The sequence below is a fragment of the Rhea pennata genome, chromosome 2 (genome assembly GCF_028389875.1).
Source record: "Rhea pennata isolate bPtePen1 chromosome 2, bPtePen1.pri, whole genome shotgun sequence".
Taxonomy (NCBI): domain Eukaryota; kingdom Metazoa; phylum Chordata; class Aves; order Rheiformes; family Rheidae; genus Rhea; species Rhea pennata.
This window is the reverse complement of record NC_084664.1, coordinates 113,646,107-113,659,832: the sequence shown is the minus strand read 5'-3', so window position 1 is coordinate 113,659,832 and position 13,726 is coordinate 113,646,107. Positions and strand designations below refer to the sequence as shown.

The 13,726-nt window shown below is 46.7% G+C and overlaps 1 protein-coding gene across 2 annotated transcripts in view; it reads right to left on the bottom strand.

Annotated features, from left to right (window-relative positions):
- Positions 1–12,729, bottom strand: part of COLEC12 (collectin subfamily member 12) — a 102,684-nt gene extending 89,955 nt beyond the window's left edge. For both annotated transcript variants that reach the window (XM_062570208.1, XM_062570209.1), the window contains exon 1: positions 12,656–12,729. In XM_062570208.1, coding sequence (XP_062426192.1) covers positions 12,656–12,662 — 7 coding nt within the window. In that variant the 5' untranslated portion in view covers positions 12,663–12,729. The remainder of the gene's footprint in view (positions 1–12,655) is intronic.
- Between the last annotated feature and the right edge of the window lie 997 nt (positions 12,730–13,726).

Genomic DNA, 13,726 nt, shown 5'->3' with positions numbered 1-13,726 from the left:
TGGTGGGGAATCCTACGTTGGCTCTCTTAAAATAGGCTTTACAACACCGACTCCCAAGGGGCAGTCAGTGTGGCCATGGTGCAGTAGTCCACAGCTACCCTGCACTGGGGAGCCATATCGCCTTTGCTGCATTTCTGAACAGAAGTCTGTAGGCAAGCCTGCGTCCCAAGCGGCAAAAAAAATTGAAAAAAAAAAAAAAAATCTGTGCTTTCCAAAATCTGCTAGCCTGGCTTTTGTTTGTATTACAGCAGAACGTTATCACCTCCCACTTCGGGGAAAGCAGACTCAGCACCATGTCAGGCACGACCATGCCATGCTGGGCAGCTGCAGCAGCCGCTCGTGCAGCTGCCCTCTCCAAGGCCCTCATGCCACTCATCTGGCACGTGATGCCAAGGAAGCTTATTCACTTGGAAACTCTCCATCCAAATCTTTTGCCCACACCAGGGGAGAAGTAAACAGAAGCACAAAGGCCGGGCCAGCCAAGGAATTCACAGACAGGAACATTTAATGAGCAGTAGTAATGAAAAAACAGACTCAATACAGACAAGCACGCACAGTGGAGTGGCAGATCTGTGCTGGGTGAGCCCTTTGATGTCCACGATTTTATTGCTGGTCTGCGTCACCAGGGGCTGCAGCTAACGTGGGGCATACGGAGGCCTGGGAGGATGTATCCAAAGGTGAAGTCCTCCCAAAGAATGTAAAAGTAAATATCAGGTTCTTGCAGCCTTGGCAAATTTTGAGTGAAGATCTAGGAAACATTTTAACCTACACCTCTTTCTAACCTGCAAAGTGCTACACGTTGAAGCATGAGGAAGTCATTGCTTGATGCAGCAAAGTAGTTCATGAAATGTATCATGTTGTAGAACTTCATCCTTTACTCACACAGCACTTCTGATGAAACAGCTCAAAACCTTCTACCTGTATTCCTAACCAGCTAGTACAGGTTTTGCTCACTGCCAGGGACACTCCTGTCCATATCTTAAGCAGGACTCCTGATTCAGACACGTATTCAAGAAATGCAAGAACCTGTGGACACTTCCTTAGGCAAAACAAATATACCCTGTTTTTGAAGTCAGCAAATCTCACAATCCTACCAAACATTATCCAAAGACAAGGTCACCTGCCCAAACATGACAAATACTAAAAAACCAGGTGACCACGAACAGTCAACACCCAAGCTTCTTATCCCAACAGTGAAGTACTAAGGAAAAATCTTCCCCTCTTGCACAAAAGATAAAAGTTGCATAAAAAAGATAGCAGTTCCAGGACCCTTAACTTCCTGCCCTCTGTTGCTATTGGGGTAGTAACACAGTCATTTTCTTTGTTTCTCGGGAGTGTAATCTGGCTGATCCGGTGCACAGCTTATCTGATTTACGCAGCCAGGCCGGGACTAAATCCTCTTGCTTCATCCTACAGGCCTCCTCCCAGGCCCACGCTGTCAAACTCTTCTCTGCACTCCCTGATCATCTTTCAAATCAAGTACGTCTGCTTCCTCCCCATCCACAGCCTTGGGCAATCAAAGCCATTCAAAACGCTGCCTCGAAGGTCATCTTGGCATCGAGGAGTGTTTGCTGAAAGCCCTGCTCCACTCCTGCGGATGCTAGATGGGATATGGTTTAGGTCTTCATGCTATGCCCAACAGCATTGACCTCTGGCAACACATTCATAAACATATTTATGTTCTTCTTGACCGTTTACTTTTTTATACTTACAACACAGTGTTGCACCCAGTGACTGGGTGCATTTTTTTTCCTTTTTAGCTTTTAATATGTAATATTTTTTCATAAATCTCCTGATTTTGAAGAACACTTGTGGCATTTGAAACAAAGAAGTAGAGATGGGCAAGGACTGCTTCATCAACATGCAACCTTGCTTCTTGTTCATTAAAACCTAAAACAGCAGATAAAACTTTTCTATTCCATGTGAGTTAGTCTAGCAAGAGGCAAGAATTTATTTTAGGGGAGGTCTATTAAAATCATCTAGTGAACAAAGCTCAGTCATGTTTAGTCACAACTCCCACTATACAATTTGCTCAAATCACATGCAAATACAATAAAAAATTTTTATTAATATTAACTTCAATGTAGTAAGTTTAAGGAAATTAAAAAAGAGAAGAAGAAATAAAACAAAAGTTTAGACTAAATTTTCAGAAATGTATAGCCTGGCATCCTTTAAAAAAGGAGAATGGGATGGGTTCAAACTTCTACTGGGTTATTCCTAAGAAATCTGTGTTTGAAATACTAAAGTTGATAAACAAACCAACAAATATAAGTCTTGAAACAAAGCCATTTTTACCAGCCTTCTCCTCTTATTCCCTTTTTGGATGGTATTGTACTCACTGGAGATACCAAAAACTTGGCCCTCAGGTCTCTGGTACAAGTTCCAGTGCTGAAAATCTTGAAGTTTTTGTCACAAGTTTTAGAAAAACAGTAGTATTTTTCAAAGCTTCATGATATCTTCGCATAGCAGAAATAAAGGAGAACCTACATTTTCATTTAAAAGGGACCATCTAGTCTTTGTAGAGAAGACTATAAAAATTAATCTGTGATGAGTTACAGAGATTAAAAAAATACATGCCAACCAGCAAAGGAAACAGGAAGAAAACCTCCAGGATGTATTATGTGTTTATGCCCTCTGATTTTAAGGACAATTTCAGAAATCAGCATGAAATGAATTCATGAGTTTTGACCATTTGTGGTTCATATTACCGCAGCTTTGCTATTTTACATCAGCGGTGCCCATTCACTTGACCGGGGCTGCAACTGGTACAAGAGAGTTTTGTTTGACATAGTGAAAGACATAAGTTTGAAATGTTTTACTTTAGTTTAAATTCAACCCTTCTCATTTTCAAAGACGACCGGAATGAATGCAATATTTCCATTACACACGTATACATATTTATATGTAAGGATTATTTTGCTGGGTGAAAAACATAAAGCGCATACTTTTCCTTGAAGCAGAAAACAAAGCCAACCCATGATAATATCCCAGCTGGAAGAATTAACTCTTTAAGCCATAAATTCATTTCATAGGCTTGGAGTTCAGGAGAGTGCAGCCTTCAGGACCATTGGGAACATCTCCTCAGGCACAAACCCTTGAGCACAACAGTTCCCTCACTGTACAAAATGGTGAGGGTCTCTAAAAGCAATGCAAGGAAAACCTCCCCCCTCCCACACATGCAAACGACGCACGAGAAAACTTCACACAGGGCGGGTTAAAAGCACATTTCACCTCTCAGCAAGCTTCCTTTCAGGGTGCCAGGCAGAACATGGGAGCAAGCAGTAAGAGGCGAGCTGCAGTTTCAGCCCCCGTGTAGCACGTGCAAGGACAGGGGAGTTGGTGTTTTAGCCAGCAGGCACGAAATGCCAACGCACATGGGCACTTCGCTTCCAAGTAACAGGGCTCTAATCTACAGTGCTCTCAGCTGGGAGGTGACAGAGAGAGAATCTAGAATAAGAAAAACTACTTAAAATGAGATTTCTTGTTCCACTGACTTCTGCTGAGCTCTGGCAGAAGGATATGCCACTGAAAAAGGGGAACTTCCAAATGAACGCACATGAGCAACCGATTTTATTTAACTGTGTTGAAGGACCATGTGAGATCTCCTGTTTCAACAGGTTTACGAGAGTATCCTTGGAGGACTACAACGGACTGTCGCTCAGAGCTTACAGCAAACCACTACAAGTAACTGGCTTTCTGTAGGGCAGAAGCACATCAAATATTTAGGGAGTCAGTGCAAAGCAAGAGCACTAATAAAAAGGAAAGGAAAGGAAAGGAAAGGAAAGGAAAGGAAAGGAAAGGAAAGGAAAGGAAAGGAAAGGAAAGGAAAGGAAAGGAAAGGAAAGGAAAGGAAAGGAAAGGAAAGGAAAGGAAAGGAAAGGAAAGGAAATGGAAAGGAAAGGAAAGGAAAGGAAAGGAAAGGAAAGGAAAGGAAAGGAAAGGAAAGGAAAGGAAAGGAAAGGAAAGGAAAGGAAAGGAAAGGAAAGGAAGGAAAGGAAAGGAAAGCCTTTGAGATGTTTTGGCAATAACCACACCCCCAGCAAGTATCAATGCCAACTTCTGGTTGCCTTCCAGAAGTTATAAGTTATTACTGTAACACCTCTAATAAATACAGTTGTAGAGTTAAATAAGTTACAGTGCAATGCTTCAAAGGAGTGGAAATTATAAGAAGGTAGTTCAGCTGAGGAGCAACACAACTAACAGAAGGAATTCATTTAATTTAAAACAAATTAGACTCTCGTTTGATTAATCTCCTAGAGGCAAAGCAAAATTCTGTTGAGTAGAATTAGTTCTTGTTCTTAAATCTTAAATAAATTAATCATGGACCACTTCTGCGTCAGTCTGAGGTCAAGTAAGAAAGAGCTGGCCTGGAGCCTAAAAGGATGCCACATCTATCCCGTTGTATGGCCTATAACCACTGCTCTCTGCACAGGAACAGCATCAGACCTGCCAATCCTTCGTTGCAATGTGATTCTAGTGAAATTGTTTCAGTTTGATCCCCTTCTTTTTATGGATATCATTGTTGGCATACAGAAGGTGTGACAGAAAGCTGGTAACGTACATGTCCGGCTGCCACCTTTTAACAGTACATCACTCAATATAATTCACTAGTGAAGCAAACTAGACCTCAGTACCTTAGAGATGATGGATCATGTGCTGGTTACAGACATATGGCATGGCACCCAATTATTTCTAGAACTTTTGCATGTGGTAAACATGGGTTAAAAGAAGTAACCTTTATTTGAAGTCCTGAATTTAGAATAAGCACAAATATTCTACACTATATTTCAAAATCACTGGAGATACGTTTCAAGAGAGTTTGAGGCATCTGGACTGAAAACTGCCATGCCAAGTTTCAATGCAGATTTTATAAGCTAATTTATAACCCCCCTGAAAACTGGATTTACAGTACATTATAATTTACCCATAAGTACCACACTGGGAACTCCAGACTATAAGATTAATTTGTAGTAACAATGACATCTAGTATAAAGATTTTCCTTTAAAATAAATCTCTTTCTAATGTGCGCTCAGAAAGAGCTTAAATAGTTAGGGCCCTGCATCTCCCACTGACTTAATGGAAACTATATAGTTATATCCCTGTGCAACTCTGTAAAATTTATTTTAATATTATCAAGAACAGATTTTTTTTTAACATTTGGAGAGATACTGTGCCAATTAGTGGAAAACAAGGATATTCATAAGTCATAAAACAGCAACAGTTCTTATAACATCAGCACAGACCTCTGCTTGGACCTGTGTGGCAAGTGCATCCTGGACCCAGCTGGAGGTACCACCTGCAGTGTCGGAAAGCTCATCCTGTCTGCCTTCTCCCTCTCAGTCCCATCACTGACTGGTAAAACTTGTCCACTTGTGAGGTTTCTCTAATAATAACAACTGTTCAGAGAGAAGAGAACAGGGAGCACTAGTATCTTTCTCATATCACATTTCAAAAGGTTTTTGGAACAGCCACCAGATTTATACGCATTTTTGGTCACTATTAGCTGGGTCTATATTCAAACTGCTGACCTAGAGGTGAAACGGAGCCAGCAGAAGCACAGGCAAGCAGCTGCAGCCTTCAGATGTTGATGACTTCATCAGTCTAATTGGTTTCCACCGGTTTTCATAGCTTTTATTCTGGACAGTCTCCTGTTTGTACTAATGGGCTGTTCATTCCCCTCCGTCTTCACAGATGCTTCATTTCACTTGTCCTCTTCTTCCGCTTCTTCCGCTTCCCTCTGCACATTTTTCCTTACAGCCCTTTTTCATGTTAAAACGCCTTTCTCTCTTTGCTTCTATTCTGATAAGCCCTCCTCCAAAACCAAACCCTGTCCCAAACCCCGCTGACCAAGTCACAATCCGACACGTCGCGCTCACAACGTCACCGCTGCTCACGCTGCATGCAGTACGCCACTTTGCCGCCTAGGCCTTGGTCTGCCTTGTCTCCTCGCATGCCATGCTCCTCGGGGCGAGGACTACACTTCTGCACCTGCTGGACACCTGACTCCAGCGGGTCTTTGGGAAACCCCGGCAAAGGTTTAGCCGAGGCAGTCCTGGAAAAGAGCCCACATCCCGGCATGCTGGGGCATCCTTGGAGATGTCGTTTTAGCCTGGATTCTAGCAATGAGACCAAGGCTTGTCCCCACCTCTGTCCCTCAGGGGCCCATGTGGGAATCTATCCGCTCGCAATACTGCAACAAAGCGAGAGGCAAGGTCTTGGACCTTCAATCCTCTCTTGAGCCTTATAATCCAAGACTTGGATTGTGTCTCTCAACACATAACACATGCATTAAAAAAAAAAAAGGAAAAAGAAACATGACATGTACCCATTGGTACAGCCAAAATAACCAGAGAGAACGAAGAATGAAAAGAAGACAGAATATAAAGAAAGTCAGAGATCTAGGAATGGTGGCCCTAGTTTTGCTTTTTAAGCACAAAATGAAGACACTAAATGGGGGGCTTTCTTGAACAAAGCTAAAATACTTCTTGTTAGGCCTTAAGTGCTACAGGTCAGTGCTACAGATCCATCCAGTACTGGGGCCAGGAACGGCTGTGCGGTGCAGAAGATCAACCTTAGAAATAAAAAGTTTAAATCACATCCTATTTTAGAGTAATGATTTAAGAGTAAATAGATCATTAATCATAGAATCATAGAATCAGGAAGGTTGGAAGGACCTCTGGAGATCATCTAGCCCAACCTCCCCTCTCAGCAGGGTCACCTAGAGCATGTTACACAGGGTTGCATCCAGACGAGCCTTGAACATCTCCAGAGAAGGAGACTCCACCACCTCTCTGGGCAACCTGGTCCAGCGCTCCATCACTCTCACAGGGAAGAAAATCCCCCTCATGTTCAGGCAGAACTTCCTGTGCTTCAATTTCTGCCCATTGCCTCTTGTCTTGTCACATGGGACAACTGAAAAGAGTTTGTCCCCGTCCCCTTGACACCCTCCCTTCAGACACTTAATTAATTAATGCACTGAAAAATCTTGCTTTCCTATCTGTATGTTAGAGGACAACATTAAAATGGCATACACTTTCATGAACATGTTTCTATTTTACCTCCCATAATTCATCCACCTTGTTCTCTAGTAACATCCCAGTCTTCACCTCAAATTTATGTACCAAAAGTAATTTCAAGGGTAAGCAGTCAGACTCCCAAAAGAATTCATCTTATGTCAATCCCTCACTTTTACCGACCACAAATTATGAGGAGGATCATGTTCACTTTCAATGCCTGATAAAAACCCCTGTTTTTATTTTGCTTTCCGTTGGGGAAGGGTTGGAAGGAAGCAATCTCAGTTTTGACAGAGAATGTTCATTCTCTGAGAACCTCAGGATAAGAAACATTTTGGGAATCTCTGAAGATAACTGGGCAGGCATATTTTACAGCACTAAACTGCTTTCATCGTTGACATTTCTTCCAGCTCTCTTTCTTTATTCTGTTCTAGTTTTGCTTTGAAGGCCTGATCAGCTGTATCTCTGTACCAGATTACATGTTTGCCTCCTTATCTGGGTACCTAAGCAGGCAAAGATGTTTGAACCTATAAGCACAATGCTTTTTAAGTACAGATCTAAACAAAGTGTTAAGGAATGGTAACAAAAAAAGGGCTCTGTTCAGCTTTCAACTCCAGCAAAATCAGTCTAGAATACCTTTAGTCATCCAAAGTAGTGGGAGAAAAAGCCACAAGAGATTTTAAACAACCTCCTTCTTTACATGGATAGACTCCCCAGTGCCACTCTCCATCCTACATAGCTGGGAAAAGTGGAATATTGAGATGCACAATTACAATTTGTTACCAAAAATAATCCAGTAATAAAAGGCTTGCATGCTCATTATGCTTAATGAGGCTATACAGTTATACAGCAATATTCCAATCTCTGCAATAGCAGATTTCCCTTGTATTTTCACTGCTCTGCTTTCTCCTATATCATTAAGAATACCCTTTGATGCATGCAAGTATATTCATCTCTCTCATTCATCCTCTATGCTATCAACAAATTTTGGATATTTTGGCAATGTAGTGGCATTGCTGAAGATTTGTTCTGTGCTGTATCACACATTTATTATAACTGCTCCTGCCTTTGAACTTCTATAGTATGGTCCTGTGACATGTTCAACACACTGTATTGTATACTCCAATCACTCAGAGCACTTGCATATGTTTTATGTTTATATCAGTATATTCATATAAGCACTGTTATGAGTGGACTAAGTAAAGGTTATTGGATCTCTCCACTTCTAATCCTTCGTTTTCAGACACTTTCTGGCTTCTGCAATGCACTCTGGACTGGAATTTTTGAAGTTTGCAGTTTAAAGTTTCTGTCCAGGAAAGATCCATTTGCAGATGACTACTGATTTGGTTTTGAGCACAAGAAGATTACAGAGAGATACACTTTTTTACATTAATAGAAAACTACTGCTTTTGCTTTATCTTTTGAAAATAGTGGCAGCATCAAAATGGTTAGAGAGAGAGAAACCTGAAATCTAGCAAGAGAGAATCTAGCAAGAAGATATCATATAAATAGATTACTTATTTATTCTTAAGGCTTATGCAACACAATGAAGAAAGAGGAACTGAATTTTGCACCACAGATTACATCCTCGATCCAAGTTAAAACACAGGAAAGATGATTTTAGCAGAACAGCCTGAGGTTTCATTAATTGTCACGCTTTGCTTTGGTCCACCAAAAACCCTGTGTACAAAGGGCACAAAACTCAATGGGGGAAAGCACCCCACACGAAGCAGCCGGACGCTGAGACTTACCCATTTCCGAGGCAATTGCCTCTTTACCCGTTTCGGTGGAACGCAAGCACAGGTGAACCTGCCCTTTTGCTTCTCTTTGGGTAAATGTTTTAAAAAAATGAGAGGAACTGCACGGGACAGGGCATTTGGTCACACGTTATTTCTCAGATAATACTCTTCCTCCTCCCACAACCACCGATATACAAGTGGTACAACAAGGTGCCTGGCACAGCAGCCAGGAGGAATGCGGCAGAGGATGCTCGGTGACCAGACCAAGCTGAACAGCTCCAGATAACACAATGCAGACCTCTCCTTGCAGCCTGGACCAATGGCCCCAAAGCAGCAGTCTTGGCTTCGGCGTTGCCCGATTTTAGGCATAGGTACCAAATAATTATCCATGTTTTAAACAGCAAAAATACTTAACACCAAGACAGTCGTGACAGTAGTGACTGCAGATATAGTTTAAAATAATAATTATAAAATATATTACAGATGTATAGAAGGAAGTTCTTGGTTTTAGCAACAGTTTTCCCTGTCTTAAATTAGGCCGAAAGGTTTTGAACATGTGCTGTTGTTTGACTATGAGGAAGCTGTTTTCATTTGTCTCCTAGGCAACAACTACTACCTCATAACTCAATAAGTATCTAAAACTTAGAAGTATCATCAAAGATACATCTGACCCTAAAGCAATGAAGTCCCTTTATAAATACGTGAATTATTACTAGAAAGTATCACAAAGTTTGTGAGCTCAGCGTAGTTTACTGGGAACAAAGCTGCAAGTCTTTGAAACATACAGTTCAATTTATTTTAGTGATTTGAAACATAACACATTACAAATTCCAGCAATGGAAAATATAATTTATTCCTTACAGATATTTAATGATGTAATTATTTAGATATTTCTCCATTCTCCAGAGAGGGTAAATACAGAGACAGCTGCAATCAACAGATCATTTTATTATTCAGAAAATGTGTAACTGCACTGAGTTCTAAAGCCCTCGAATTATCAACACCACCGAGTTGAAAGAGAAAATATGAATAACCAAATGTGTACCCAGGAAAGGAAAATTGAGAGTCAAAATTTATTTTGGCTAAAAACTTCCATAACTCTTGCAATGCCGCTCGAGCATTTGTTCGAAGGCTTTTTGTTCTTTCGTTACTAGCACAGTCATTTAAGGATTGATCTTTGCATGCTATAAAACTGATTTCCATAATTCTGGTGAGGGGAGGAAGTAAAATGGCTGTGACTACTTGGAGAAACAGAAAGGTAAGGACTGTCAGCCAGCGTGAAGCACCTTGCTCTCGCTGTAGTGCTGGGCACCAACGTTTGCTCGCAGGAGGAGCAACATCTTCCCTCAAAATGACGTTTCTCCACTTAGTACAGAAGAGCAATGGGTGCAGGACGCAGAGAGAGGCAAGTCGTTCTGAGTCGCTTCCCGCATCTACGTAAAACCACAGCAAAACGCTTGCTGGCGTAAACGGGGATCGCAGTACGCGCTCACTCAAAAACGTTCTGGCATCCTCTGCCCCTCTCCTCCTGCCCGCTCCCCAAAAAGGGCACAGCCTCAGGCCCAACAAAAATAGATGTAAGACTCGCAGTGACACCACACGTGGTTTTACATTACTGCATCCCCACTGGTTTGGTTTGTTACTGCCATTGCACTTAATGCTGATAATGACAAGCTGAGGACAACACTTTGGGCACAAATACCCTCTAAATAAAGAACCTTATAAATACATTATTTTTTAATGTATTGCAGGGCTCTGTAGAGAGACCACATCACAATGTCAGAAGTTACTTAAATGGTGTGTGTGGGCTTGCAAAAACAAAACCCAGAAGCCCCCAGAAAGCTTCTCCTCCCTTCAGGCAGCTACTCTGGCAAGTGAATAAATAATCACATCATTTGGTGTCCCAGACTGTGGAAACTATGTGTAACTATTATGATGTTTACTGGCACACTGGCATCTGGAATCGAACTCCGCAATCCAAGCACAGGCACTCTGGTGCCCAAAAGCAATTTTCTCGTGTGTTTGCTTTTTCCTTCCACCTTTCAAGTTTATTTTTGTCTCCAAAGAAAAACTAGGCTCAACTCTCGCAAACTCCCAACTACTTCCTCAACTTTCCGTAATGTCCTTTGATGTTTTCATTGTAGCAATTCCCCAGTGTGTAAAGGCTCTGCCTTTTGCTGTGAGGCTATCAATTTTTGTAAACAGGAGGCTTTCTTGCAAACCTCCTAATACAGCTTTACTCAGTTACAACCAAGGCAAACCGACAATCTGCTTCTCTATTAGATTTTAAAATTGCATCATCTCATATCTCTCAGTCACAACTTTCCAGGACAGGGTCAACTCATAGAATTTGCATGTTTCACCCATTCAAAACAAAAAGAGGGAGAAAAAATGAGAGAGAAAGAGGAAAAGAATTTGAGTTTCAGCTTTAACAGATGCAAGGCAAAGACCAAATATTTTCCAGCCGGTGGATGTTGAGGAGAAATATGCCAAATACATTTCACAAGCCAGTTAAGCCTCTACTGGCACCTAATCACTGCCAGATGTTTAGAAGCAACACCAAGAACATCGCAAAACACTGGCAAAAAATAAACAAATAAATTAAGGAAAAACAAATGTCTTGTTCTCAGGACAGCAGGGAGGGATAAAACAAAAGGTAGGTGTTGAGCAAAAATGTGCTGTGGAGAGCAGAAATGATGGGAAGAGAGGGGACGCAGGGATAACTGGCCTCCTCGGAGCAGATTTTTGGCGCTCACCAGCACAAACCATCCCGGGGTGCTGCAGCAGAGCTCCGTGCGCAGCGGCTCACTCGCTCGCCCCCTGCACAGCCTCCCTGCGCCCTGTCTGCACCCTGCCCTGTTCGCACCCTGCCTCCTGCCCCCTCGCACCTTGAATGCACCCTGCCCTGCCCGCACGCTGCCTTGTCTGCACCCTGAATGCACCCTGCCCTGCCCGCACGCTGCCTTGTCCGCACTCTGCCTGCAACCTGTGCGCATCCTGCCTGCACCCTGCCCTGTCTACACCGTTCAACCCCTGCCCGCACCGTGCTCGACCTGTGCGTTGCTTTCCTGCACGCTGCCCGCACACTGCCCGGTGCCTGCCTGCATCCTCTCCGCTGCCCGCCTAGTGCCTGTCCGGTGCCTGCCCGCATCCTCTCCGGTACTCTGTCAAGTTCCTGCCCGCATCCTCTCCGCTGCCCGCCCGGTGCCCACCTGCACCCTTTCCGCTGCCCGCCCTGTGCCCTGCCCGGTGCCTGACCGGATCCTCTCCGCTGCCCGCCCGGTGCCCTGCCCGCTGCCCTGCCCGCTGCCTGCCCGGATCCTCTCTGGTGCCCGCCGGTGCCTGCCCGCATCCCCCTCTGCTACCCGCCCGGTGCCCTGTCGGGTGCCTGCCTGGATCCTCTCCGGTGCCCGCCGGTGCCCTGCCCAGTGCCCGCCTGCATCCCCTCCGCTGCCCGCCCGGTGCCCTGCCTGGATCCTCTCCGCTGCCCGCCCGGTGCCCTGTCCGGTGCCTGCCTGGATCCTCTCCGGTGCCCGCCCGGTGCCCTGCCCGGTGCCCGCCCGCATCCCCTCCGCTGCCCGCCCGGTGCCCTGCCTGGATCCCCTCCGCTGCCCGCCCGGTGCCCTGCCCGGTGCCCGCCCGCATCCCCTCCGCTGCCCGCCCGGTGCCCTGCCCGGATCCTCTCCGCTGCCCGCCCGGTGCCCTGCCCGGTGCCCGCCCGCACCCCGTCCGCTGCCCGCCCGGTGCCGTGCCCGGTGCCTGCCCAGATCCTCTCCGCTGCCCGCCCGGTGCCCTGCCCGGTGCCCGCCCGCATCCCCTCCGCTGCCCGCCCGGTGCCCGCCCGCGGGCGCGGCGGCGCACGTGTGTCCGCGGGCGCGGCGGCGCGCCGCTCCCGGCCCTACCTTTCATCTTGGCGCCGGGGCGGGTCGCATAGGACGGGGGCGGCGGGGGCTGCCGCCGGGAGCGGCGGGCGGGGGCGGGCGGCGCTCCCGCCGCTACTGCCGGGCCATGCCGGGGCCGGGCGCCGCCGTCGCCGCGGGCCCTGCTGCGCGCGCCCGCCCGCTGCCGCCGCCGCCGCCCGCGGTCCCTCCTCGGCCGCCGGCGGCACCGCGCTCTCGCCGCCAGCCCAGCGCGGCGCGGCCCGGCCCCGCGGAACCGCGGCCCGGCCCCGCCCTCCCTCCCTCCGCCCCGGGGAAGGGGCCGGGGCCGGGGCCGGGGCGGCGGCGGGGCCCAGATGCAGATGTGCGGGGACGGGCGCGGGGGCCGGACCCGGCGCTTGTCCCCCCCCCCCCGCCCCGTCCGCCCCGTCCGCCCCCTACCCCCAACCCGTCGCGGGGGCGGGTTCGTGGCAGGCCGCCGCGACGCACGGAGCGAGCCCGAAGCCGCCGCGGTGCCCAGCGAGCGCCGGGGCGCAAGGAGCGCGCTGCGGGAGCGCGGGGCCCGGCCGCGGCCGGCGGTGGGAAGGGCGCTGCAGGGCGCGCGGGGAGCCGCGCGGGCGCGTGCCGAAAGGCTGCGGGCAGCCCTGCGGCAGCCAGCGGGGTTGCTCTCAGAGCGTAAATTCAAGAATGTGTGTAAATATTTGTGGGATTAGGGATATAAGGGCAAGTGATCTTTTATTTCTCTCGTTCTGGAAGTTGCCAGGAATAGCGGATAGTTTCCAGTGTCCCGTTTTCATGAAAGGCACGCATTGATTTTCTGCAAACCTCCCCTTATTTAGGCTAGGGAAGACAGCGCTAAGTGTTTGTGATCCAGCTACAGCCATTGCCACCAATTCTGGTGAAGCAGAAGTAGCCCCGTATGCACCGGTTCTTGCCGGGGCTGCCCAAAACAGCAGAGACGCCAGAGAGCCTTTCCCATCAAGCACACAAATTTGCCTCAGCCTGGCTGTTAGAGGTACCACAGCATGTCAAATGGTGGGAAACCCAAGGAAATGATTGTGCCGCATGGTCTGTTCAGCCAGCCTACGGCTCTGG